Raw genomic sequence first — 27,496 nt, 5'->3', positions numbered from 1 at the left:
CACATATATGTCTTCATTATATATACTCTTCCAGAGGTAGCTCTTTTATGTTATCATTCTAATTCTTGTATCCCTGGCAAAAGAAAAAAAAGCCTTGGTCTTCCTCCTCTCTCCTGAATGTTTTCCCAGAGGTTGGGAAAGGTAGAACCATGATGGAGGGCATCAAGGGGGACTCTTTCTTCCATTTAGGCCAGCCCCCTACTCTTTCTCCTCGCCCACAACCCACATAGTGCTCCCACCCCTGGAACTGATCATTGTCATTTCTCCTCCTTGTGTTACCATCCCGGATGGTATCATAGGCTCTCCTTCCTGCCCAAGAATACCAGCTAAAATGATAAACTTTCACCCAGTGTCCACGCTAACTTTGGCCTTCCAGATACAGTGATCTTGCCTATGTTGGGCACTGTCTGTCGAATTGAATTCATCTTTGTCCAACTCTATATTATAACACTAGGTTTTGGATGGTGAGATGGTGATAGGCAGTACTGTGGAACATCCTTCTAAAAATATTCAAGGAATTAGGTAATGCAGTCTACAGTCAACTGTTGTTTCTACCTTCCCCGTAACCATTCTCTGTGTAAGAGCATTCAAATTTTACTTTGGAAATCATCTCTTCCTTTTCTCTTAACCCAAACACTCTGGGTGAAGCTGACATTATTACCCCTCCAAGGATGAGCCAAGACCCAGATATGGTTAATTAAAATGTCCTGAGGTCAGCAGAGAGAGATACAATTCTGTTTTTGTTTGTTTAAAGAAGTATTGGGTAGGGAGAATCTGTGTCCACTAGAGTGGCTGAGAGAATAGAAAACTAAAGAGAATGCTTGCTGGATAAGGAAGACAACACAGAAGACAGCAGAGCTGAGACATGGGAGAACTGAATTCTGCTGACACTGTAGTTCCTCAGTTTGGTTTGGTACACAATAGCTCTAGAATCTCTAGAATCTGACAGCCCTGAGGTAGCCTGACTTGTCCCTTCCCCCTGATTGGATGTGTCTGTGTTGGAACATGATGAACGTCAGAGTAGCCTGTAGGTCCTCTTCTTAAATCTGTAACATTTGTCATGGGGCAGTTTGACCGCAACGCAAGTGCAAGTGCCGTATCTTGACTCTGGTCTTCTGGCTGAGTATATCCAAGTACAGATGTTAAGATAAACCCTGTGACTCATGCTTACCTTAACTTGTTAAGTAGAGACTGCTTTAAGACTGCTTCGTAAAGGACTGAACAGCTAAAAAGAATCCTAAGCATTTCATATACAACCATTATGCTTAATAAATCCAGGGTGGATGGTAGATTTTCCCACTTTGCAGATGAGGAAGCTCATTTCAGGTGGAGGACCTGCCCAATGCCACTGACACTGCTAAAATTCAAACACAGGTCTCATTCCTAACTCTTGTTACTTTCCACCACAGTGTTCTACTGAAACCAAAGAAACCAAAAGCTTTCCTCATAAATGACCGAATTATTTTTTCTTTTTAATAAAGGTTTTCAAATACCACTTTATAATCATAGTCACACTAAATCTTAAAAGACAAACCAGTCCAAGGTAAACAACTGGTTAACAGAGACGAGAATGAAGCAACAACTGACCGAGTGCGGTGAGTGCTAAGATAGGGGAGGCACCCAGGGGTCTGTGAGTACATGGTGGAGGTGGGGTACACTGTGGGGTGGGGGACCCTCAGGAACTGCTCAGGCTTTCAGACTGAGAGGCCAGCTTAGTGGGCGAGGCTGCTTTGGTTTTACTTTCTAGGCCCCTTATGACAGCATTATCAAACCACACATTAAAATGCAGCCATATCTCAGATTTTTATAATTTTCCCTCTTAAATTGCTCGGTGACTAGCAACTCATGTAATAGAAGATTAGCTATGATTGCTTGGCAATCATGTGCTTGAAAATGCTTGTGAAGAAAGAAACTCTCACCTATACTGTTCTATTTTAACAACTAAGTTGAGAAATGTTTCATCTTGTAGATAATTATTTTTGCTCTTTTCTTTACATAATTTGGAGCCAGTATTTTTTCCTGGTGATTTGCAAACATTTCCATTGGCTCTTCAAATCTTAACAGATCTTGGCCACAATGCCTGTAATACCTAACAAGTAAAAGAGCAGACGTCAAAAAGAGCCTGGGACAGAGAGGAGAACGCAGGAAGGTCCAGGCCCAAGTGCACTCAGCACCAGAACAACCTGACGTTGGTGGTCACCACCTGAAGCTGGATCCAGGCACCATTTCAAAATGCATGGTCCCCACCAATATCTTCCCCTAAAGACTATGAAGAGCTGCAAGATGTCCTACCATTCCCAGATACAGGAAGAGGTAGCTGCCCCTACCATTCCCCCTCCTTGGGGGCATCACCTGTTCCCAAGACAGAGGTTGGTGCCCACATGGCCACCAGTGAGCCCAGCATCAGTGAGTCGCACCACTCTCACAGCCATGGTGACATGGTATTCATAAAGCAGACACATGAAGTTGTCACATGTGTCATTGCTGGGCTGGTACATTATCCTTTGTCTTTAAGTTGGCCTCTAGAAACTCACCTACCTTCATCAGTTTGAATATTTCCCAAGTCACAGCAGAAATTAACAAATTAACCAATCTGAATATTTTTTTATATAATGCTCTTTAGAGGGTTTGACTGAGGAAACAGGAATAAAAAGTATCCTAAGACCTCAAGAGAAACATCTCAATATCAAAAAAAAAAAAAGAAAACACCTCACACCAACTAACCTACCTGCTACCCCAAATAAACATATGACAATGGGGGAGGGACAGAAGAAGCAATGATGGGCATCTGTCTGATTTTTCTCATACTACCTCAAATATTCACCCTAATTCCACAGAGGAAACACAAATGTGAGGAGGTGAATTAGTTAATGTCCTAATAGCTCATTAGTAGCCAAGCTGTGCCAGAAAACAAGCTGGGCCACACTTACCTCCTGAGATCAATATCGCTTGCCCTGTAGACCCAGCAGATGGGTCTCGGCAGAGCAGGACCCACGTGCAGAAACACTAGCATCAGGACCAGGAAAAGAGGGAGGAGTGGCCCACGTATCAAAACTCCAAGCTGGTGGTCCATCAACAGGTGCTGATCCCAGGCCTGGGTTAGCTAAGCTTGGAGTCAGACTATCTGACAGGTATGGGCCAAATGTGACATGGAATTAGAGTAGCCCCCCAGACCCAGGCAGCCCCTGACAAAATGACAGCTTTTATTTACTTGAGTAAAGGAGAAAAGTGGGCTTGGCCTCCTTAAGATGCCTACCACTGATAAACTGTTCCACTCCAATGGCTGCTTAGGCCTAGCCACCTGGAGTATGAAAAGACCCGGCTTGCCTTATTAATGAACTGTAAGTCACTTCTAAAGAACAGAGCAGGGTCATCTGAACAGGGGAACTCTCAGCTGGGTGTAGAGCAGTGCAGACCCAGGAGGGGCACAGAGCCTGAGGCACTGCTGTCCCCCATTCAGCAGCTGGCTAAAATCACCCGTGGCACATCCACAGGTCTCCAAGAATACCAACGGGTAAAGCCAATGGAATCCCTCATTCTAATCCTCACACCATGACCAGAGCCCCCAATAAATACATTTCTTTACCCACCTTCACCCCTCCCTCCCCCACTGTGGCATTCCTTACTCCCCTGGTGTTTCCTTTCCTCCATCTACCTTTATTCCATCCACTTCTTCAAGCCTCCTTACTCCATCCTGCTTACTTCTGCCCCTGCCTTTAGCATCAATTCTTCCACTTAGTCACCATGAAACTGCCTGCCGGTAGTGGCCTTACCTAGGAGCCTCCCCACACAGAAGCCCTAGCAGGAAATGGCCCCCTCATGGGCTTTTGTTGTCACATGACAGTGAGAGGACAGGCACCATGGGGCAACTTTACGTTTTGGGGTTTTTTTGTTGCTATTGTTGGTCTCTAATCGATGATTACACCACTTCACCACTTTTTATCAGAAAAGATTTAAGAAAACAAACAGACCATGAGGTTTAGGTATCCTATGAGGGCAATTTGGATTTCAGCAGGGCCTCCTCCTGCTCTTTCCCCATCAGTGTGTCATGTTGCAATATCCTAGCTTCCTCCCATCCTTTATCAACTGTCTTGAAAAATATGGTTAAGTATTATGATGAGGGATGCTGACTGGTGTTTGCACAAAATGCAGTTAAAGGGTGTTGAAAGACACATGTAAGACCTGACATACGACAGGAAGGCAAAGGAAATGATTCTGTCTGCCTTAAAAAGAAACAAAGTCACTTGTCTCACTGAGCTTAGCATGATGTGTCTCTATCAGCAGAAGGCAGTATACAGTCCAGGACAGAACACCAAACCCCAAATGCTGGAATCTCCCATCACACTACCCCAGGGAAGCTGGACCAACCAGGAGCTAAGCTAAGAACAAGGTAGAGACTAGAGGGTCTGAATGTCACTAAGATGTAGCAGCAATCTGCACAGGATGGATTCTGCCCAAGGAATGGAATTACTTCTCTCGGGCATTTGCGAAGGGGCTGGGAGCAGGCTGTTTCAATATAGAATTTGTTCTCCTTTTGGCAACATCACCACTTCTACCACCAGATGGTCCCACTCCCAAAGCAGCTGTGCCAGGTGGAAGGCTGGAAACCACCAGACACTTCTTTGTTTAGAACAGATAGAGGCACAAGGTCCTTCTATTGCTTGCAATGATCTGCCTGGAGTCTACTTGCCACCCTAAATTGACCAATAGTACCATTTCCAAAGCTTGCTCCAAGGGACAGAAAACCCCTGTAGGACAGCATTTGTCATCCCAAGCTATGTGGCCCCTTAATTTGGTATCTGAGCATGGGTGATATGGGTTCAAACATTAGCAGCACTAAGTAAGACTGCAGCATGTATGGTGGGCAGAAATCTCAGATGGCCTTCCAAAGTTCCTAGTCCCTGGCTATTCACACACAAATCTAGGTACTGCTGTGATCAGGTGACCTTAAAATAGGAAGATTATCCAGGTCGGATTATGATATGTTACTTAAAAGTAAGTAAAGTAATGAGTCATGTAAGTTTTCTTCAGCTAGTGCCACAAGAGGAAGTCAGATTCAAGGCATGAGGACTCCATGCAACAGAAGGATCTGATGAACCATTGCTAGCTTGAGCACGGAGGGTTCCAAGCTACGAGGAATGAGGACAGCCTCTAATAAAATCAGATTTGTCCCCAGCTGACAGCCAGCCAGAAATGGAGACACCAGACTCACAACCTGAATTTTGCCAACAACCTAAATGAGGTGGAAGCACATTCTTTCCCAGAGCAGAACTCAGCTGATACCCTGACATCAGCCTGGTGAGACCCCACCAAGAGAACAGAACAGAGAGCACAACCAAGCCTACCAGGACCTCTGACCTACAGAACTGTGAAATGATACATGGGTGTTGTTTTAATCTGCTAAATTGTGGTAATTTGTTATGTGCAACAGAAAACTAGCACAGTGTGTACAGTGCTCAGTAAGTAGAGCGCCACAGTTCAAAATGGCCTGGCTTTCTTCAGTGTTTTCCTCTCCACATCCCCCCGACAGCCCTCAGGCTTGAGAGCACAGACCTCCTTTGGCCCCCTTCCACTGTAAAAGGAAAAGGTATCCACAGGATTAGGGAGGCAAAGACCTTCCCTTACTTCAAAAGCCCTCCCCAGGTAGAGAATACCATTTGGAATGCTAGTAGAAAGAAGCAGACCTTTCCCCTACAACCAACTCCAATCCTGTACACATACCAAATGTAGACTCTATTAGTTGGCAGGGGGAATCTGCTACCGGCCCTGAGAGTTCCTGCACCTTCTCGCTGGGAAAGCCTTTAGCTGGGCTGTTTCTCATAACTGTGTTCACAGCAAGCAATCCAGAGGATGAAGTAATGTCCCCATCTGGAACAAAGAGCAGGCTTGCTGTAAGAGGTGAAGTCTTCAAGAGGGCATGTTCTTTGGCTATGATGCAAACTTGCTACATGCATGGCATCTACCTGGGGCCACTTCACATCACCAATGCAGGGCTTGGGAGGACAGAGGAAACCAATACTAACACGAAGCTCAGGCTTCTTGCTGTGCTCTGAGTAATAAAGTTATTTGTCTCTGACCTGGAATTCTCACGTCTTCTGCTAGCATCTGTTGAAACAGTAATAATCTAACTTATTAATTTGCAAGCAGAGTAAAATTCCAGACTCTGACACTATTATTACACTTAGATCTTTAAATTGGGAGATCTCATGCAATTACATTATAAATTTCAAAGGAACAAAATACCCTTTTTTACTTTTATTGAGGAGGTAATAAGATCTACATCACAGGTCTGTGAGAATAAAATAAAATTATAGCACACCTGGGATAAAAAAAACATCCACTACCTTTCACTGGACTCCTGCCCTCCCCAGGGACAATATATACATACAATGAACCACACAGGGAGCAGTACCTGTCTCCCAGAGAGCAGTCCATTCAGAAGACAAGGGATAAAACAGTCTATTATGCCAACTGCAGACACTTGTATGAGTACTGCCCTACTCATGAAAAATTTGCATCCATATTTTCTCATTTAATCCCTACACAGAAACCAAGGCTCAAAGAGGTGAGTCCTGGCAGAAAAAACAGTGATGGACCCCAGACAATAGCCACAGACAGAAGCCCAGGGGTGTGGGCTGAGGAGGCATTGCTGAAATGCAGCAGAGATGTGGTTCTAGCATCACGATGGTGTCCTGAAGGCACACTCTTCATCCAGGAAAGCCAAGGGGGGACTTCTTGTCATGACTGGGCCCCCTAAGGAATTTCAATGCCACTGGAGAGACAGCTAAAAACCACATGATATAGAGATGTCTTTTATTTGGATATTCTGATTTTTTTTTAATGGAAAATTGAGACGTCCTTCATATGAGGCTAGCATGTCACGGGTGAATCTGGAGTTGGTCCCTCTGGTGTCAAAGGCAGCTTCTGCTTTGTCAGTAGGCAGTGGGGCCTTATCTTGTAATATTATCACTTGAGGGTCTTGCTAAGGTTGGAGAAGCCAATGCCAACACAGGTCATCAGCACTTTATCCCCACCCTTGAGTTCTTCACCACATGGCTTGGTTTCAATTTTAAACATAATCTGGAAAAAGCTCTTCAAATGCCGCAAAAATTCTATCCTAAAAAAAAAAAAATGGAGGGAGGAATGAAAAAGGAATTCTGTGTTTGTTTTTAATTCTCCTTGCCCCACCTAGAACCCAAACTTTTAATTTTACAAATTAAGAGGAATGACTAAAAGCTGATTCAAGTATTTATTCACAGCCAGCCAGTTTCCAAAGAGGACTGAGCCTGCAGAGATGCACACAATACAAGATAAACTAAATAAATAAATAAGTAAATAGGGCTAGAGGTTAGTACACAACGACTAAGTCATTTAGTCCTATACATTGTTAGAGTGGACAAAAATATGGTGTTAATCTTTCAACAACTCAGGCAAGGGAGAAACATGTACTCCCACGATTCATAGCATCATAAGGTAAAACTAGGCAGAATGATTGCTGCTGACGCTGGAGAAGTCTGTTGTCTTCATTTCTCAACTTTTGACAATACCGTTCCACCCACTCTAGAAATACTTGAGTGCCAGTATGTACTAGGCACTGTTCTTGGCACTAGGGATGTTGCAGTCAACTAAAAATCCTTTCTCTCATGAAGTTTTCAATCTAGTGGGCAGTCAAGGTAAGTTAAATATTCTTGAGAAGTATGGAAATTTAAATAAGCAAGATGGATGGGGAGGAAATGTGGGCATAACAAATATGAGTGGATATGGCAATATATGTATATATTAAGTGGGGTGGCCAGGCTGGAGTTCACAGTAAACAGGGCGAGGAGTTTCACGGGGCTGTTTGTCATCTCCCTCAAGACAGAGGGATGGCTTGACCCTAAGAGTACCTTGGGAACGGCAATTCTATGGAAGGCCTGCAGCACAAGTGTGCAGGCTTGTACTGATCTGCCTAGGAGATTCATCACCATCCCATCTGGCCTGGACCATAAGACTCACCTAGAGAGTTCATTAAACATACAGGTTCCTGAAGGTTCTGATCAATTGGCAATTGGTAGGGAAGAAGCATCACATGGTAGAGCCCAGAACCATAGGCCACATACAAAGACATCCCATCCCCACTCCTTACCAGATCCTGCCTCCCCAGTGCACAGGGACCAGAAATCTATTGTTAACAAACATCCCTCATGGCTCTTATCCTGAAAATTTGGGAACACTGGTTTAGTTGAGAACAGATGGTCTGCACATCTGTAATGAAGTATTCCAGTAACCTGTATTGGGCTGCCTTTCAGCCGAAGCATGCCAACTCCCAATCCTAGCCAGACGGTTCTCAACTTTGCACATAAAATCACCTGAGGAACTTTCAAGATATTGATCCTAGTCAAGATACTGATCCTAGACAAGATCAATGGGACAGAATTGAGAGTCAAGAAATAAACCCACACATTTATGATCAACTGATTTTCAAACAGGGTACCAAGATAATTCAATGGGAAAAGAATAATCTTTTCAACAAATGGTGCTGGAACAATTCCACATGCATACCTACATGCAAAAGAATGAAGTTGGACCCTTTCCTCACAGTGTACACAAATATTAGCTCAAAGTGGACCAAAGATCTGGACGTTCAGAGCTAAAACTATGAAACTCAAAGAATGAAAGATATCAGTAAATTTTCATGATCTCAGGCTAGACAGCAGTTTCTTAGATACACCATAAGCAGAGTGATAAAAGAAAAAACAGATGAATCAGACTTCACCAAAATTAAAATCTTTCGGGCATCACTATCAAGAAAGTGAAAAGACAACCCACAGGATGGAAAAGATTTGCAAATGCATATATCTGATAAGGGTTTAGTATCTAGAATATATAAAGAATTCTTACAAGTCAATAATAAAAAAACAGACAACCCAATCAACAATGGGCAAAGGATCTGAACAGACATTTCTCCAAAGAAGATAACACAAATAGCTAACAAGCACATGAAAAGATGCTCAACATCATTAGTCATTAGGGAAATGAGTATCAAAACTATGAGATACCACTTCACCACCAAGTGAACGGCTATAATCCAAAACACAGATAATAACATAAGTGGAGTGAGGAAATTAAAAAAATTGGAACCCTCATACACTGAAATTTGCAATGTGGAATGCTGTGATCACTGTGGAAAACAGTCTGACAGTTCCTCAAAATGTTAAACAAGGAGTTAACATATGATCCAGTAATTCCCCTCTTAGGTATGTACACAAGAGAAATGAAACATATACCCACACAAAAACTTGCAGACAAATGTTCCTAACAACATTATTCATAACAGTCAAAAAGCAAAAACAACCCAAATGCCCATCAACTGATACATGCATAAACAAAACATGGTATATGTGGAAATGGAGTATTATTTGACCTTAAAAAGAAATAAAGTACTGATACATGCTACAGCATGCATTCACTTTGAAAACATTATGCAACATAAAAGAAGCCAGTCACAAAGCACCACATACTGTATGAGTCCATTTATATGAAATGGCCAGAATAAATCTATTATAGAGGCAGAAAGCAGATTAACAGTTTCCTGGGACTCAGGAGTGGGAGGGATGAGGAACAACCATAAATAGGCCAAGGGTTCCTTTCTGGAATCATGAATATATTCCAAAAGTAGATTGTAGTTATGGTTACACAGCTTTGTGAATGTACTAAAAACCACTGAACTGTATACTTTAAATAGGTGAACTGTGTGTATGTGAATTGTATCTCAATAAAACTTTAATAGATAGATAGATAAATAAACAAATAAATAAATAAATCTGTGAAGTTAAAAAAAAGGACTGAACAGGGCTCCCCCCCTCACACAGTATACACCAAACGAGCCTCTGTCCAAGCTTATCTAGTCAAAGGAGGGAAAAGGCAAAAAGGAGAGAAAGGGGCTGAAAAATTCCTCACCCTGTGTGGCTGGCATGTCAGGGACGAAGAAGTTAAACAGTAGCTACCCTGGTAAGTAGGAGTCGTGGTGAGTGCCCCATGCCCACAGAAAAATTCCTCCCTAGGTTGCTTTCACTTCCACCTAGAATCGTGCCACTTCATCTCCACCTTTAAAAGAACATCCCATTTGCCAACTCTTCTGCAAAGCCTTCCCTGGCCAATAACCCCTCTGGTTTCCTATAGCATTGGCTCTGTTCATGGTGTCTAATTGAATGCTTATGTTTAGTTCTCTCACAATGGCACCCTCCGCCTGGGTAGATTATATAAGCACCTCAAGGGCAAAGACCTTTTTGAAACCCATGATTCTCCCTAAACACTACATAAGACACCCAGTAAGTAGGCACTGAAGAGAATTTAGGAGCTAGAGCTAATTTTGAGAAATTAACTTCAGTGTTCTTAGCAATGAAAGGAAGTCAGTTCCTGCTGGCCTCCCCGGCTGGCCCTCCTGTCCTAATAACCAGTTGAAATTTTCAGTTTTCTGTTCTCTGTCCCAGCATCACAACCTCCCCCACCCTGTCCTAGAAAAAAAAAAGAAAACAAACATATCAAACCCACAGATAAACAGTCCACACCTGCGGGCAAAGCTTCCAGCTGGCAGCAATGCAGAAAGAGCCAGTCATCTCACCCACTTCTCTGCATTCTGAGGAGAAAACAGCCTGTTCTCTCTGTGCTTGAGCTCTAATACAGGCCTGGAGCACGCTCTGCTCCCAGAGTCTCCCCAGCCTACTTCACTCTGAATCATTCAGCTGTGCTAGAAAAACCAGACACCCTCCCCGACTGGCGGAATTCCTATGGGGCCTCAGCCTGCTTACAAGCTCTTGGAGAAGGATGGGAGAAACACAGGGGTGAGTGTACAGGCCTACATATTTGCAGTTTTCTGCTATTTGTAGCCTTTGGAATAGTTAGAAAAAGCAAAGTCAGTTATACTTTTACATGATGTTCTGCCAGCCCCTCAGCCTGTCTGAAGAAGACTGTATAAAGGGACTGGATGGAGGTATGATTCAGAATGTTCTCCCACCACCAGCCCTGTTCTCTGTCTCCTATAGCTGGGATATCAAAAAGCAAACATGCTCAGAGACTGAGAAATAACCACAGACGATATTAAATTCTAACAGTCTCCTTTAAGAAAATGGAAAATAAACCTGTCCAGATCTACTTGCGGTTGAACAAAGTCACGTCTGGAGCTGATCCACACCCTTCGCAGCCCCCCAGCTCTCCTGGCTACAGCTGCACACAGGCCCCAGGAGGCACCACCACCTAAGTGCAGAATGCTTCCCTCTCCTTCTCTTCCAGTACTCTCCCACAATGTAGGTCCACACTTCCCAGACACCACACGGCCACACAAGTCAGGCAAAAGAGAGACCCATGGCATGCTGAGGGCAACTCCCTCCTCAACAGATGACTCTGCCCGCTTGGTGTAAGTGGCAGGGTTTCAGACTAAGTATTTTAGGTAACTGGTTCTATACAACTCCTGTGTGAAGGATTTGAACTCCTGACTTAGAGAACTACATCTGCAGTGAGCTTTTTTTTTCCAAAAAAAAATTGTTTTCAGACAATAAAACAAACAAAAACCAAAAACAGCAATCACTTTTCTATGAAAGCTTCAAGTCTAAATGACAGGCGGGGATTCAAAGAACTCTAGATCATATATATCTTTTTTCCTGTGTATTTCTAAAGGGTTGATTATTCCTACTACCACTGTTGGTCAACACGTGAAGGCCACTGGGCTCACAATTATCTGCCCACTGAATTCCAACTGCCCATAACTTGCCAGGTTGTCCAGTCTGCTCTTTGGATATAGGTCCTCTCATCCGGCACCCTTTCTGAAGCTTGGTAGAGAGTGCAATCTTGGATGCCACTCTGGTAGCTCCACAGATATAAACCACCACAGAGGGTCCTGCCTTCTGCTCCACCTAGCCAGTTAAATATTGGGGTTACCTACTTCTCAGGTCTAAGGAGTTACTCTACAAGTTGAAGGGAAAGATCTGGGGATGAGAAGAGAATCTGCTCAACAGAGCCCCCTGTAGTCATTACACAGCAGCTTTTTAAAAATACATTGGCGATGTTTTTTCTGCCAAATAGCAGCTTTCCCAAAGCCCCTTGGCCTCTGTTCCACAAATGAACATTTTTCCTGTGTATTTCTAAAGGGTTGATTATTCCTACTACTTACAGTGAATTCTGGGCCAAGCTTGGCCTGGGACCCATGTCTCCCCCCAGCCTAGCTTTGCTTCCTGCTGCCTTTATAACTTTATAATTTACCAACTTTACTCTTGGAGCACAGGTCAGGTTTTTCATCTGAAAAGTAAAGGTATCACTTATTTTTACCATATACCAAATATGTTCTGGGACTCAAACAGCACAGTAAAGGTGGCAAAGCTCTGCAGTATTTAAAGCACTTCCCAAATGTAAGGTGGAATAGTATTGTGCTAGCTCACAGAGATCAGTTAAGCGACTATGCCCAAATGATGGGAGGCTTGGCCAACAGTTCCCCATTTCCCCAGGCACTGTCACATTTGATCCTCACACTGCTATGCTTCATACTGGGTGAGCCCCGATCAGTCAGTGTTCAACAAGGACGCTGGGCTCTCACCCCCTAGTACTTCACAAGTAGTGCGAAGAGGTCATTTGTTAAAGTTAGAAAAAAAACAAAGTGGCATGGTTTATTTTAGACTTCCAACTAAAGATAGAAGGAGATCACTTTACAGCAGAATTTGAAACGAGGACTCGGAAAAGATGTAGCACGGCATCCTGCCTGAGGCAGAGAGGTGCCTGGAGTCCAATAATATGGATGGAATTCCAGCTCTTACATAAGAGCACAGTGGGTCAGGGAGACATGGACTCTGGATGAGACTGTCTGGGTCTGAAGCCCACTTGCTGACATGTGACCCTGAGCATGAGGATAAAACTCCTTGTGCCTCAGTACCCTCACCTCTAAAACAGAGCACATAAGAGCACCTGCCTTTATCACCCTCATAAGGTTATTGTGAAAACTGAATGAGTTCATATCTGTAAAGTGCTTAAAGCAACATTCAGCCAATAGTAAATACTATGACTATCTGTTAAATAAACACCTACCTGACAGAATTTTGGGGAACAGTAAATAAGATGTGTGGTTTGGTATCACAGAAGTTAATCATACATTTTAAAATAAATGGGATATAGATTTAGAGATAGCTGAGCAGAAAATTTATAATGACTCAAGCTTGAGATCATGCAAAGCAAGTTTACTAGCCGTCCTGGTGTTCAAAGTGACCTTAATGGGAGGCCATACTTCCCAGATCCAGGAGGCATCCAGGCAAGAACCTCTGCCTGGCTGGGCTCTGGCAGGTGCATTGCGCTGCTGACACACAAAGGCCCTGACCTCAGTGACGCCTACCTCCATTCCCACAAACCCATGATGCGGTGAGATGGAAGCTCAGAGGTGCTAAATACCTTGTCCCTGGTCTCCCAGAGTTCCAGGATTGAGGCAGAACTGGTACCTGGACAGGTTAGTGAGCTGGGCACTGGCAGGATACAGACAGTGCACTATCCACACTCTCTGATCAAACACTTTCTGAAAGTGCTAGTTAAGAAGCTCTTAATACATATTTTTCTTGCTGTTTACCCTACTTTTAAATAAAGTACAAGTCTTCCCTAATTTGAAATTAACCTTTTTTTTTTCCAGTATCATTAATCTACAACTACATGAGCAACATTATGGTTACTAGATTCCCCCCATTATCAAGTCCCCACCACATACCCCATTACAGTCACTATCCATCAGTGTAGTAAGATGCTATAGAGTCACTATTTGTCTTCTCTATGTTGTACAGCCTTCCCTGTGTCCCTCCCCCCACATTATGTCTGTTAATCGTAATGTGCCTTCTTCTCCCATATCCCTCCCTTCCCACCCATCCTCCCCAGTTCCTTTCCCTTTGGTAACTGTTAGTCCATTCTTGGGTTCTATGAGTCTGCTGCTATTTTGTTCCTTCAGTTTTTTTCTTTGTTCTTATATGCCACAGATGAGTGAGATCATTTGATACTTGTCTTTTTCCGCCTGGCTTATTTCACTGAGCATAATACCCTCTAACTCCATCCATGTTGTTGCAAATGGTAGGATTTGTTTTCTTCTTATGGCTGAATAATACTCCATTGTGTATATGTACCACATCTTCTTTATCCATTCATCTACTGATGGACACTTAGGTTGCTTCCATTTCTTGGCTATTGTAAATAGTGCTGTGATAAACATAGGGGTGCATATGTCTTTTTCAAACTGGGCTGCTGCATTCTTAGGGTAAATTCCTAGGAGTGGAATTCCTGGGTCAAATGGTATTTCTATTTTGCGTTTTTTGAGGTACCTCCATACTGCTTTCCACAATGGTTGAACTAATTTACATTCCCACCAGCAGTGTAGGAGGGTTCCCCTTTCTCCACATCCTCGCCAACATTTGTTGTTGTTTGTCTTTTGGATGGTGGCCATCCTAACTGGTGTGAAGTGATACCTCATTTTGGTTTTATTAGCCTTTCTCTGATGATTAGCAATGTGGAGCACCTTTTCATATGCCTGAAATTTAACTTTTTGAGGGGGAGGCGGAACCACTGTTACCAACTGCAAACCACCTAAAACTCAACAAATCACACACACATAGATTCCCCACATTCTGGCCATGTTATCCAATAATATTTAATTCTACTGAAAAAAAAAATCTCTCTGGTCTTCCCCAAGAATTTCATACATGTAGGCTTACCTTCTCAAGTAACACAAAAAACCACTGACAGCTATCTCCTGAAGATGGAGGAAAGATGAGAGAAAGGAAGAACATAGAGCCTTATTTTCCAGAAAGGGTTTGAAAGCAACATTGCAAGAAAAGACATAATCCTTAATTCTAGGGCTTTATAAACACACATTTGAAAAGCTGTTTATATAAATCAGAGTGTACAAACTGCCATAATACACACATTTCTTTAAGCCAAGAAGGATCTTACTTCTGGTTTTTGTTAGAAATCTGAGGTTTCAGGAAACATATTTTTATGACTTTAATTGCACATAAAAGTAAGTGTGATAGTTTGGGCTCCAAAGCTCTTGAATTCCATTAGAATAAACTGTTTGCCCCACTATGATTGTCCTGCTTGGATTCTGTCCCTTTTTCACCCTTAATTATACACACAAATATGATGTTAGCTTTGCCTGTCTGGCTCCTGAAGGATGTATATTTCTTACCACCTTTGCCCTTCATCACTTAGGTTCCCAAACAGATAGAGCTTTCAAAAATAAACGCCATGACCCCCACATTCGTACTAGTTTACCAAAAAGAGGGTCAGCTGCCCCTGCCCACTGCAGGGCAGCCCCTCTTGCATGAAGCCCTGGGAGCCAGATAATCCACAGGAGGAGTGTCCTGCAAGCTCCAGCCCTGAGCCTCACAATATAATTTTGCAATCTGTCCCACTCCTGTAAAGCTTCATTCAGAGCAGACCATTTGTTTTCCCAGGAGATGTTGTAATTTTAGAAAAGTTTCTGGGAGACAAGACACTGCAATTAATGTTTGGTGAGGGGGTGTGTCGAGGAGAAACTTTAAAAAAATGTCCAGTCACATCTTGACCATCTCCACAGGGGCTGCTGACTTGGAAAGATTATAAAGGCCCTGTAGCCAAACTGGAAAAAAAAAAAAAAAAGTCTCCAAAAGCAACCAAAAAAAGTGTCAAGAAAAAATAAGATACACTCCATTTTTCACATAATGTTCTGCCAAACCCCATGCCCCACTACCACACACATTTCCAGACACCGCCTCATGCTGCATAAGCAGTCAGGCCTTCCACTGCTCTGAAGCAGAGGCTAGGAGAGCAGCAGCAGAAGGCCGGCTAAACGCTGAAGGGGACCGTGGCAGTCACAGAGCTACCAGCTGTTTTCAGCAAACTCTAGGGGAAGCGAATCTCTGCACTCAAGAAGTTGTACTCCCAAGACCTTACCTCATCTCTGAGAGCCTTAACTGTGAAGTCTACTTTAGCAATGTTGATTCCTCAATTTCAGGTTTCCTGTCCTGTGAAATACTTCACACAAGTTATCAGGAGATAATGTGGTCCCCACCAGTTTCTTGCTTATCAGTCTTACCCCACAACTAACAGAATGTATTCTCTTCTATTTCCTTGTTCCAAAAACACCTCCCATCAACAACTCAAAAAACTTAAAAAGCCTCCAAAAGGATCTCCTTCAAGCTCCTGGTCTCCATGCCCTTCAAGCCCCGGTCCGATGGCACACTGCCCTTTGGCAGTGCTTGCCCCATTCTCAATGTGATGGCACCACCATTCTTCAGTTATCACAGTACTGTACCTTTCAGATATACAGCATCGGTACCATGATAACCGAAAAAGGACAGTTCAGTCTCACATCTACCTGAATAATCCTCCCACATAAGGTCCATTCACCCCTACTCCCCACCCACAGATGGCCACATAATGTTCTCAAGTATGTAAGCACATGTGCTCAACCCCCCACCCTCCCCACTCCCAACACACACACACACACACACACACACACACACATAATGCTAATGCCCAACAGGGCGATTACAGCAACCTCATTTACTATCAATGGTTATTGCTCCTCTCACTGTGCTGTTTATAATTCAAGTCTTCCGATGAGGTGTTATTTTTGGAGAGTGCCAGCTTTAAAACCTCAGCAGTCAACTTCTGATAATATCCAATGGCCTGGAACTAATGTCTACAATTTCCCTACCGTTCAGTAACATTACCGTGGACTTTGCCTCCTCTGTCACCTTTCCAGCCAGCTCCTACCCTACCATCTTGGGCAAAAAGACAGTCCTTTTTGCCACAGCTAGAGAAAAAGAGGGATTAAAAAACTAACAACAAAACCCAAGCTCTAATGGGACCAGGAGTTTATCTCAAAAATGGGAACGAAATCTAATGCACAGACAAAAGAACTGTCCAGTATGTAGCATATAGCCTTAGTGATATGGGAATGAGGAAACCACAGGGAATGATGGAAGGCAAAGTCCTTGTTGAACAACAGGTAAAGAGCAACAACCTCGAGCTCATTTAGGCACCAGCACAAGCAGGCGTTCACAGTGATAGGCTGTGCATGGCACACCACTTTGTCGCTCTGTGCAGCTGGAAGATTAAACTGGACAGTGTAATGGGAGGTGAAAGAAAATAACTCACGTGTAGGGAGAAAGTGGTCCTAGAAGGACTTTGGAAACATCCTGCTGTCCAAGGGTCATGAGCAATAGAGCCAGGCTCTGGTTGGTTGAGTCCACACATCCACCCTGTAAACATACACACTTCAAAGATTAATCATTGTACCAACCAGAAAATAGAAAACCAATAAAACTGTAGGAAAAAAATAACCACAGATGCCCAGAATATCAGAACCACTGAAGAGCAGATTACAAAGTCCAAGCAATAATAAAACAGAGCATGGGTCTTTTAAGAGTAATTCTAACTAACTTTCAAGAGTAATCAACTAACATTAGGGGGTTAAACTAATGATCATTCAAAACAATTGTAATAGCTGAGACCAACAGAATGAATAGACATTCAAGTTTCCTGAGATCTATCTAGTGAAAAATAAAATTTTCCCCTCATAATTAAAGCAGCATCAGGATACAGAAGCAAAAAGGCATAATCGGTTCTAGGAAATGCATAGGTAAGTGAGTAAGAGTAAGTGAGTGCCACTTCTATTTATTTAATCTGCAACAGAACACCACAGTCAATCTGACATGAAAGGACCTTTATCTTTCAAAGGCCTTACCCATACCATTTAGTCAACTGCATTCAGAAACAACTTGCCATGTGGTACTGGTCTCTTCCTCTGTTCTTACTACTTATACATTATTTCTCCCTCCCCTTTCCTTCCTTTTCTTCCAAATTAATAAACAGAACAGAATTCTTTTCAACAACTTTCTCCTGAAGTACACTGCTTTGGTTGCCTTTCTTCTTTCATTCTTGCACTTCTCAACCATTTCAGCCGTTTTGCTTCTATCAATTGCCTGCATTACTGTTGTTTACATTTGTGCCTTTTAAAAATGTCTTTATTTCTGATCATTCTTTCTAGGATAACTTTATGGGAAATAATTCAAACTGCTATTATACATGTGAAAACAGGATGACCCTGAATTTCTATGTACTTTGCATGTCACAAGAAGAAGCCCAGTTTCTAACAATGGCACGTCACTGTCCAAAGCTAGTCTCCCAGACTGAATGGAAGAGGCAGTCCCCTGCAGCTGTTCATGTGGGTGCCCCTCTCTGCTTTTTCAATGCAGGTAGCACAGTGAAAAAAAATCAATTCCCAGGAGCAGACATTCATTCTCTACTGTCAGACTTAATTCATGGCAATGTGAGTAGGAAAATAAGAGGGTTTATCCTCCTGCTAGCCTTTATGAAAAATCTACTGTTCTTCCCAAACTTCCTGAGTTAATATAAAGGACAGCATTTATCTCCCTTAGCAAGTGTTAGGACAAGAAGAACTACAGCATATGTATTTCCATCCAAAAAGCAAGTGCTGACCCATGAAAATATGAACCAACAAAACAAATTCCGTTTACAGAACTTGCCCCCTTTCATAAAGTTGAGTAAAATTTTCTCTTCAGTATCTGTCTCCTGTCATTATGTTACTATTCTACCATTCTCACTGATTTTTTGTGTGTGTTGGACTGATATTTTAGTGCAGTAAATATGTTAGGGTCTATGTATAGAATCCCACAGAGGGGGTGGTGGAGCCAACCGCACCGCCGAGGATGCAATCCTTGTGCTGAGTGGCTTCAACCTCACTGCAAGGATGAGATATGAGCAGGAACCAGAAAGAATTCAAGGTGGAGCTAAAGCTATGTAGCACATGAGAACAGTGGGCACTGGGACCACCAAGGTGGACGGGGGGAAGGGGTCGTCACTCACATGGCACCAAAGGCGGCTTTGGGAAGGTGGGGACTTGAGCTGGCTCTGGAGGGCTGAACAGAGTTCAAAGGGGGAGAAAGAGCAGGAAGACAGGGGAAAAAATGGCCCAGGGCCAACGAGAAACAGCCAGGAGGCCAGCCTGAAAGTGGCTGCATGCTGTCTGGAGAAGAGGTACATAACCTGTAGGGAGCAGGTGCAGTAGGGCAGGCAGATTGAGGGAGGGCTTTTCTAACTGGGTCAAGGGTTTGGACTTCATGTTTGGAAAGTGAAGAACTAGGAAAGGTCTCAGAACAGGAGTGAAAAGATCAGATTAGTATTTTAGGGGGAGATTTAGACCGAAGAGAACATTGGAGAGGGAGGTGGAAAGTAAAAAGAAAAGAAGGGACACGAACTCAACAGTCCAAGCAGGTTTATTGCCAAACCTGAGAGGGACCTCTCTGTTGCGAGCAGAACAAAGAAGGCCTCTCTTATAGGCTAAGAGGCTTTTTATAGCGTCTTTTTGGTGGGGTTTTTGGCCCCCCAGCTGTGCCTGTGGGCTCCCACTGGGCTATTTAATCTGCAGTGCCAGGCTTTCACTTCCCCCAGGCCTACTGGGAAGAGAAGGAAGTGTCCCCCACAGTCAGAGACAGGGCCCACCAGCCACCAAGGCACAAGGAAGGGACACCTGCACAAGCCAACAGGGGTTTTAGGGATACACGTTATCACACACACATTCTTTCCTCACAAATGTCTATATGACAAAGTTCCTGAACTAAGTAAGTAGGAGGACAAACCTTTGATCATTTACTTCCAACTTTTAGTTACTACTGATCTACCAAAAATCACAAAATTCTGCATCAAACATCTGGCTGACCTAACGTCAAAAAAGCTGAGGCCAGATCTTGACCACACAAGAATGTGAGAAGATACTTCCTCCTCCAGGATGATTTCATTTGATAGGCTATTTCCCTCCTACACCATTTGCTAGCTGAATGGTGAGTAAAGGGGATGCAGTCACTCTACTAAAGACAAAATGACAGATTCTTTGTCTACTATTAGACATTAAATAATGCCATCTGAGAGCTGGAAATTTTAATTAACTATGAAACAGTTCATTCCTACTCGTTCCACCTTGTGAGCAATGAGATATTTTCAAGAAGGCTAACTTGGCTCTGAGGAGTAGACTGTGTTAATGAGCTGTTCTCCTTAGTAAGGTCTGTGCAGGGATCAATACCCATGACCCAGGCATCACCCTACCACAGTGATTAATAAATTACAGAGACAAAAGGAAAATTAAAAGAAAAATAAAATCACCAGTGTACCTGCCTTACTGCTTTTATTGCACTAGGCTCTCGTGATTTTTGTTACTATCAACAGGGCAAAACTTTCTTGGCAACTTCAGGAAAGAACCACAGAGATGTCTACTAACTGAGAATAAACACACAGATAAACAAAGATGTAAAAGGCTCTTCAGTTCTTTAGCTGAAAAAAAAAGACAATTCAGAAACATTGTACACCGTCCAATCGCAAAGCACCCAGAGAAAAGTTCTTGTTAGTGCTCAGTTCAAGAATCTGGGGCCTAACACACTGCAGAGAAATGACCAACCCTCAGAGCCTGAACTGGATTCCACACATCATGGAAAAGGTTTCCTACCTAATGTGGAACCTAAGGTGAGAGAGAGTGCAAAATAACAGAGATCTTGGAGCCAGATTTGTGACTCTCTTCTAACCAAATACATAGGATCTCACAGAATGTATTTTCAGGTAGCTTCGCCTCATTTCTCCTGCCATCTTTCCTTCCCTCCCAATTCCTTCCTTGATATTTTTAGGTCCCCTCAATTACTTTGTGAAACAGTAAAAGTGTGTGTGTGCCTAAGTGCATGTTGCTCTAATGGATCCACACAAAATATGTCAACTGAGAGGACAGGTGGTCTGAGCTGTGTTCTGCCAGCAGAGCTGCAGAAGCAAAACAGCAATAGCTGAGGTCTTGTCTCCAGGATCCTATTGCTCTTTGTTCTATGTTCTCATCTTTCCAAACCCTTACCCTGCTCCCTACAGGCCTGCCTTCCCCAGACAGTCTTCTGTGCTCTAAAGTACACTGCAAAATCTAGCCTGTTGTCATCATTTCTATCTGAATTAATTGTCACTGCAAATCCAGATTCCCAGCTTCTCTTGAAAATTCTGAAAACAATGAGCCCCCTGTGACCCAATAGCAATGACAGGGAGCTGAGAGACAGTATCTGCTTTGGTTGGGGTGGCATGTGCTCTTCAACTGGCCTGTCCCAACCTAACCTGCTTCATTTTTCACTTCCTCTCCCTGTAGACTCTGTTCCAGTTCTTTCCACTCCCCACCATGAAACTTTTCCTGCTCTGTGTACGAAATCAGTGCAGCTAAACTATTCACTGACTAGTTTAGCCAATCCATTAAACTAGTCAATGCTAAACTGTTTAATAGGAAGAGGTTAACTCCTTGACTTAAGACCTTGGAAGAGAAGAAAGTTATTAAGAATGACAATCAATGAACTGCTTCCTGATGGCTCCTCTCCCAGACCTGCAGAGGCTGACGACATACCCTGTAGACTTCTTCGAGCAGCAGCCTGGCACAGTCCCTGCCGAGGTCCTCTGGAAGCACAGCTTCTCCCTGGCCCTGGGGATTGGAGGCCAGCTCCGCACTGAGGAAGGTGCCATTGGTGGTCTCAGCGACCAGTGACAACCCAAAGCCTGGAGACCTGGGAAGTCAAAGGACAAACACTGAGTGGGGTCAATGAAGTGGAGGGTTCACATTCACCAGCAAAAGGAAAGAAAATACAAATCTTTTTAATGGTGTTTCACCTGGTTACATTGGCCTTATTAGGGCTCCTCCCAGCTTCTACTAGAAATATATACAACTTAGTGAGGGCACACATGGCAGAACCAGAGGAGTTGCAAGTCTGCACTGCTTTTCCTATTGGCCTCCTACACTGTACAAGACCCTCCTGTGAGTCTGTAATGGCCAGCATATATAGTAACATTAATAAGGGCTACCAGATACTGAGCCAGGGGCTTTGACACTACAGCTCTGCAGAGATGTAAATATTACCATTTCCATTTTATAAATGAGGAAGTGGACAAGTTAAGGTCAAATCCACCAAGTCCACATGGCTAGAAAAGTGACTGGGATGCATTTTGGAGCCTTCCAGACCCCAAAGCCCACCCAAGTTTTCCGGCACAGCACTCATTCAGCCCTCACACCCAGTCCAGCAGGTATAAGTGGTCTGGAGACCACCTACCTCATCACAGCTCTTGAAAACATCAGGCTGCTCCTCTGTAATGAAAAATACCACACAAGCCAGAAAGGGCCCTGAGAAGGCACACCTGCATGTTTTTGTCCCCAAGTGACATCCCTAATTCAGAATTCAATAATCAATGAGCTGGCACTATGTTCTCTCCCACTGCGTTTCTGCCAGCCAACCGGCGGACCCTCACACCCTCCTTGACTACAGCCGACTCATTCACTCACACGTCGGACAAACATTTGGGAAAAGCGTCTACGGCCAGGACCCGGGGCACCGCAGTCAACACAAGAGTTTCTACTCTCATAGAGCTGAGAGACAAGCACTCAGACACAGAACAAAATCACTTCACAGACAATAAAAACAAGCACCTCTCCACAAAATTTCCAGATCTGACATTTCCCCTCTATTTTGCCGAGTGCCTTTTAAACAAATACGTACTTCCCAGCAGTCCATTCCACGTGCAAAACAATACAGACCTGCCTCCTTTAACACAATTCAACACATGTTTGTGAAGTACTTTCTGTGGGTCCAGTACAAAACTAGTCAAAACATTTCTTTCAGAAAAACTATGTTTAAAATTAATAATGTTTAAAATGCACTATGTGGTCTCACTGTAGGGAGTAACTATACTGGTCAGTTCTTAATTTCTTTAAAACATTTTGATTGTCTGTGCAGCCAAGGGTAGTAACACCTGCCAAGGGAAGGGGGTGCAGTGCAAACAAAGTTCTGGGGTCCTCTGAGTCATGCCTAACAATCTAGCACGGTGACACCCAGCCATCATCATGGGACATTTTATTTTAGCACAATCTCAAGTTGCCTTTAAATCACTTGACCAGGAGGAGGGAGGGGGCATTCAGCCCCGCAGCAGGGCTGGTGGCAGCAAAAATGAAGAGCAGAGAGAGTGGAGGGCAGGGAGAGAGCTAGAAGAAAAGCTACCACCACTGCTTTAACCCACTTACCTGCATTTCCCAAGAACTTCCAGATTTTTCCATCCATGGGAAACTTTTGGGGTGCATGTACTTGTTAATACAATCAACTTTAAATTTAATCAAGATTGTTCCATTTAACATTATATTTGTTTTACAGAACACAAAGAACATGGTAACATACTAAGCTCTTTGTGCATTACTACTATTTCCTCCCACCAAGTTGGGATGTGTGTGTTATCAGGCCTAGTTCCAGTTATGCTGACAACGCAGCTGGTCACCAGGTAAACTCACTGAAGATGTACAATTAGTACAGTTTGCAAATGACAGCCTCCAAAACTTCCTAGTGGGTAATACTAGATTTTTAAAAAATGTCATGACTATGAGAATCAAAGTGAGACCACACTGGACAAATGTGCACACTGGCCAACAACTGACACGGGCCACCAGGAGCTGCAGGCCCCCTCAGTTTCCAGGTCACGGCCACAACATAAACTCTCACTCCAAGACTTCAATGAGCCTAACTTACGTGATTACTCCACTGAATTAGAAAAGGAAAATACCCACCCATGACTTTACAATTTCTTAACAGAGAAGGAAAAGCATGGTTTGTTATCTGTAACTTGAGATCCAGAAAGGTAACACAAACCTACCATCATCCATTGGCTATATATGAATTTTTTAAGTGGAATTTGGAGTTGACCTATGAGCCTATATCAGGCCTACATCTTGATCCACATGTGAGCTTCCTACTCACCATTAGCAATATGAGACCAGTCCACACATTAGGGTCACCTGAGTCGACGGCCTCATACAAAGCCATACTACAGGTGGGGGCGGCATGGCCCTTTGGCACAGCGAGAGGCCAGACAGAGAAGGCACCAGCAAGCTCAGGCCACTCGGGCTGCTGCTGCCTACCCTCCCCATCCCTCTGTAAGCCCCTCTGCCCAGGGAGGAGCTGACACACAATTCCAGAACTGTGGCCAAGTGAGAGAAAGGGAAGAATAGCATTAGCAGTTACCACTTCCATAGGATCTACTATGTTCCAGGCACTGTTTTAGTGGCTTACATACGTGACCATTTAATCTTTATTTTATAGTAACCTAGGAATGCAGGCATTATCACTCCCACAGTATGAATTAGGAAAACACTGATGATATTTGAGCAATATACCAAAGGTTTGGGACCATCACTGACCTTTCCAACTCTCAGAAAAGGGCCAACTTTGCACACAAATCCTTTCCCAACTCTCTAACCTCTGACACCACGACTTCTGTTGCTTTGGACTATGAGCCACCTGTACTTCTGAAATCACCTTCCTCTTTTCCTTGTACCTCAGGAAGGTCAAACTCTCACCCCCTCCTTTGCTCTCCTTTTCCTTCTACTGGAGAAGTTAATAAGACAGCTCAGGTGGAAGAGCTATGAAAAACAAAGAGCTGTGGCACTACTTAAAAAAAAATTGATTTCTTAACCCGTAACAGTCAATCTCTGATGTTATTTTTAGGAGACACAATCTGAAAACATAAGATTCAAAGTGCAGTGATACCATTATTCACATTGAAATTGTTCAGCAAAAACAAAAACAAAGAAAACCCACATACAATTTGGCAGAATACTCATTGTTAACTCTTGAATAGTAGGAATACACAGGTGTTCATTGTGCTATTCTTTTAACTTTTCTGTATGCTTAACATTTTCACATAAAAAAATTAGTTTTTAATTTCTTCCCTAACTTACTGGTTTCTAAATATACAATCAAAGCCTAAATCACAAACTTTCATAACAGATCATCATTAATTTTTCATTTTGGGTGAGGTTTTCCACAAAGGCTTTAGCTAACGAGATTCACATCTGCAGTAACAACCTTCCTTGGCCGCAGGGGTGTTGTTCCCCCTGATGCAGGGAAGCCTACTGGCACTCAGACCAACAAAGGACTTTTTCCCCAAACTATTTATTCAGGGCAGAAGAACTTATTTACTGTAATTTTTTGTGGAAACAGGGTCAGATGGGATTCGAAGCTTGCAGCACTATTTATTAATAGCTGGGTTTGAGCTCCCCTAGGCTAGGGTCTGAACTCTTAACCTCCCAGCACTGGGCACTGTGATGCTTCCCATGTTACAGGCACTCAAAAGATGCCTTCGGTGACAATGGCAGTAAGTCAGAAGAAAATTAAATCTGAAACCTTTCTTCCTCTAGCTGCCCAACCTCAGAGCTGACAGCTTCCACATCAATCACCACGGGAGTATGAAAAAGGCCGGGGTAGCTGTGAAATTAGGCTCCAAAACTTCACAGACACTTACTTCCCAGAGCTGACTCCTTTCATGTGGTCTGTGTAAATATAGATATCAGGGATAAGCTTGTTGAGGATGCTCCTTGCAGAATCCACAATCCGGTTTGCCATCTGAGGAGATACACGCACAGAGTAGCTGCAACCCAGAGTTAAGGGTGCTGTTCTGCTCGGACTCCAGAATGGAAAGAGTCAGTTACAAAGCTAGTGAGTGCTTGTGGAACTGTGAGAAACTGGGACTTCTAATGCCATTCTATTTTCCAACTGTATTTCATTACTTAATTTTACAGTGCCATCACTCAATTTGTTATTATTTTTATTTGTTATTATTGTATTATTACATAATCTTTATATTATTTGTATGAAAGGCTCATGGTGAAAAACGCAAAAAATATAGAAAGTTAAAAAGCATAGAATAAAAGTTCCCAACCCTGCTCCCCTAGAAATGGTTCAACTCAATTTTGGAACAAGTGAGGGCAACTGTTTCTCTGTATGGCATCGGGCGGGCTTCCTTTGAAGCATTCTCCAACCAACCGCATGACTGCAACCAACAAGTCTTTCTCTTAAGATCCTAAAGCCAGAACAGATACCATGTGAGGGCTGAACTGGCCCAATCTCAATCTACCCCCTGGGTCTGTGGACAGAGAAAAGCAGAAAAAATTACTAAAGAGCACGGTGGCTGCTATTTATAAAGATCTATACAGTTTGTTCATTTTTTTTTTAAACTTACAGAACCTATTTTCAATTATTTAAGTATCAATTACTCCACCTGTAGATAATTACAGGCTTCTCATCACTGCTCCCTCATGGCCAAAACTTTCACATAGTAATAATCATCAGCACTTTTACAGCAGGGCACCCCCAGAAAGGAAAGGAGTCAGCAACTAAGTGAGCAGGCTGGTGCTTAAGGAAGTGGAAACTACTACCTAAAATTAGACTTTATTATAGAGACTGCTATTCCTCAACCCCAGGAATCAAATAAAAAATACATACTGAGCATTTTTAATGTGCAATGTATGGTCAAGAGGCAGCTGCATTGGGATGAGTGACTAAGAAACAGAGAAGTGACAACATATGACCTTCCCACCACCCACGTGGCAAATCCAAAAGGGAAAACAAGGTGTACGGTCTGTCCATTCCAGTCCAAATGTTCAAAAATTACATCGCACTGTGCAAAGAATCTAACTGGCATCTAGTTCCCCTTTCTGATGCATCCTGAATACTTCACTAAAAGATCAATCTTCCTCATGTGAGTGAGAATCTCCCAGTAACTCCAGGCCCTGCCAGATCCTGCTACCAGACTGCTCACTGTTCCCCCCCAACCTGGCACCGTCACCTCCTCCATCCACCCAAACTGTCCCAGTTCTTCAACCTGAACTGCCTTACTCCATTCTTCCAGTCCAGAGGTCCCTCTCTCTCACCTGAAACCCTGCAGCCAACACACGACCATGGTCTCCACTTGGACTTACCGGACATCTCCCTTCAGGACACACGCTGTCTTTGCTCGCCAATGAAACCACACATCCCATAAGGAAAGGGGCTCTGCTTTTGTATCCCTCACATCTCTCTCATACACTACTTTTGTACTCAGAAATACTCGATAAATATTTGACTTGACTCAAAGGACAACCCCAAAATGAGGAAAGAGCAAAGAGGGATTTTTCAATACACACACAAATCCCAGTTACATCACCACCTCCTCTGTCCAGAACGTACTTTTGACCACAGGTAACCTAGACAAACAGTTCCGGGTCTCATACCCTTTGGACCAGGTGGGTGCTGTCCTTCTGAGGCCTGAGGCTGCCCACTCTCTCCAGAAGAGGACAGATGACACTATCCTGACACATAATTCCATAGCATCTGGGGCTCCCAAAGTTCCTTTAGGTATGTTACCAACTTATTTTATGCCCACAGTAATCCCGTGGCAAGGGCCATGGGCTCCTGGTCCTAGGGTTTACACTGAGAGCAGCTAGCCACAGAACTAAGCTTCAAAACTAAACAGATATGACTTCACAAAGACAACCTCCCTTCACCCTTCCAGAGATATGGACACCAGGTGGGAAACTACTGATTCAGGAGCAGTGGAAGCCTGTACTAGAATCCAGGCAGTGAAGTGAAGAAAGAAAAGAGCCTTAAAGTCAGCCACATCCCAGAGTCACCGT

The 27,496-nt window shown here is 43.4% G+C and overlaps 1 protein-coding gene across 5 annotated transcripts in view; it reads right to left on the bottom strand.

Annotated features, from left to right (window-relative positions):
• Nucleotides 1-1,456: 1,456 nt before the first annotated feature.
• The window catches only part of RCL1 (RNA terminal phosphate cyclase like 1), a 76,046-nt gene continuing 50,006 nt past the window's right edge, over nucleotides 1,457-27,496 (bottom strand). For 2 of the 5 annotated variants that reach the window (XM_057498639.1, XM_036928387.2), the window contains 4 exons: nucleotides 25,348-25,473; nucleotides 21,419-21,575; nucleotides 17,137-17,240; nucleotides 1,457-7,117 (listed from right to left, as the gene is read on the bottom strand). In XM_057498639.1, coding sequence (XP_057354622.1) covers nucleotides 6,967-7,117; nucleotides 17,137-17,240; nucleotides 21,419-21,575; nucleotides 25,348-25,473 — 538 coding nt within the window. In that variant the 3' untranslated portion in view covers nucleotides 1,457-6,966. Of the gene's footprint in view, nucleotides 7,118-14,708; nucleotides 14,747-17,136; nucleotides 17,241-21,418; nucleotides 21,576-25,347; nucleotides 25,474-27,496 lie in introns of all 5 variants that reach the window. The other 3 variants (XM_036928389.2, XM_036928388.2, XM_057498641.1) reach the window with 3 other exon arrangements.

This window comes from Manis pentadactyla, chromosome 3 (genome assembly GCF_030020395.1).
Source record: "Manis pentadactyla isolate mManPen7 chromosome 3, mManPen7.hap1, whole genome shotgun sequence".
Classification (NCBI taxonomy): Eukaryota; Metazoa; Chordata; class Mammalia; order Pholidota; family Manidae; genus Manis; species Manis pentadactyla.
This window is presented reverse-complemented; position numbering and strand designations above follow the sequence as displayed.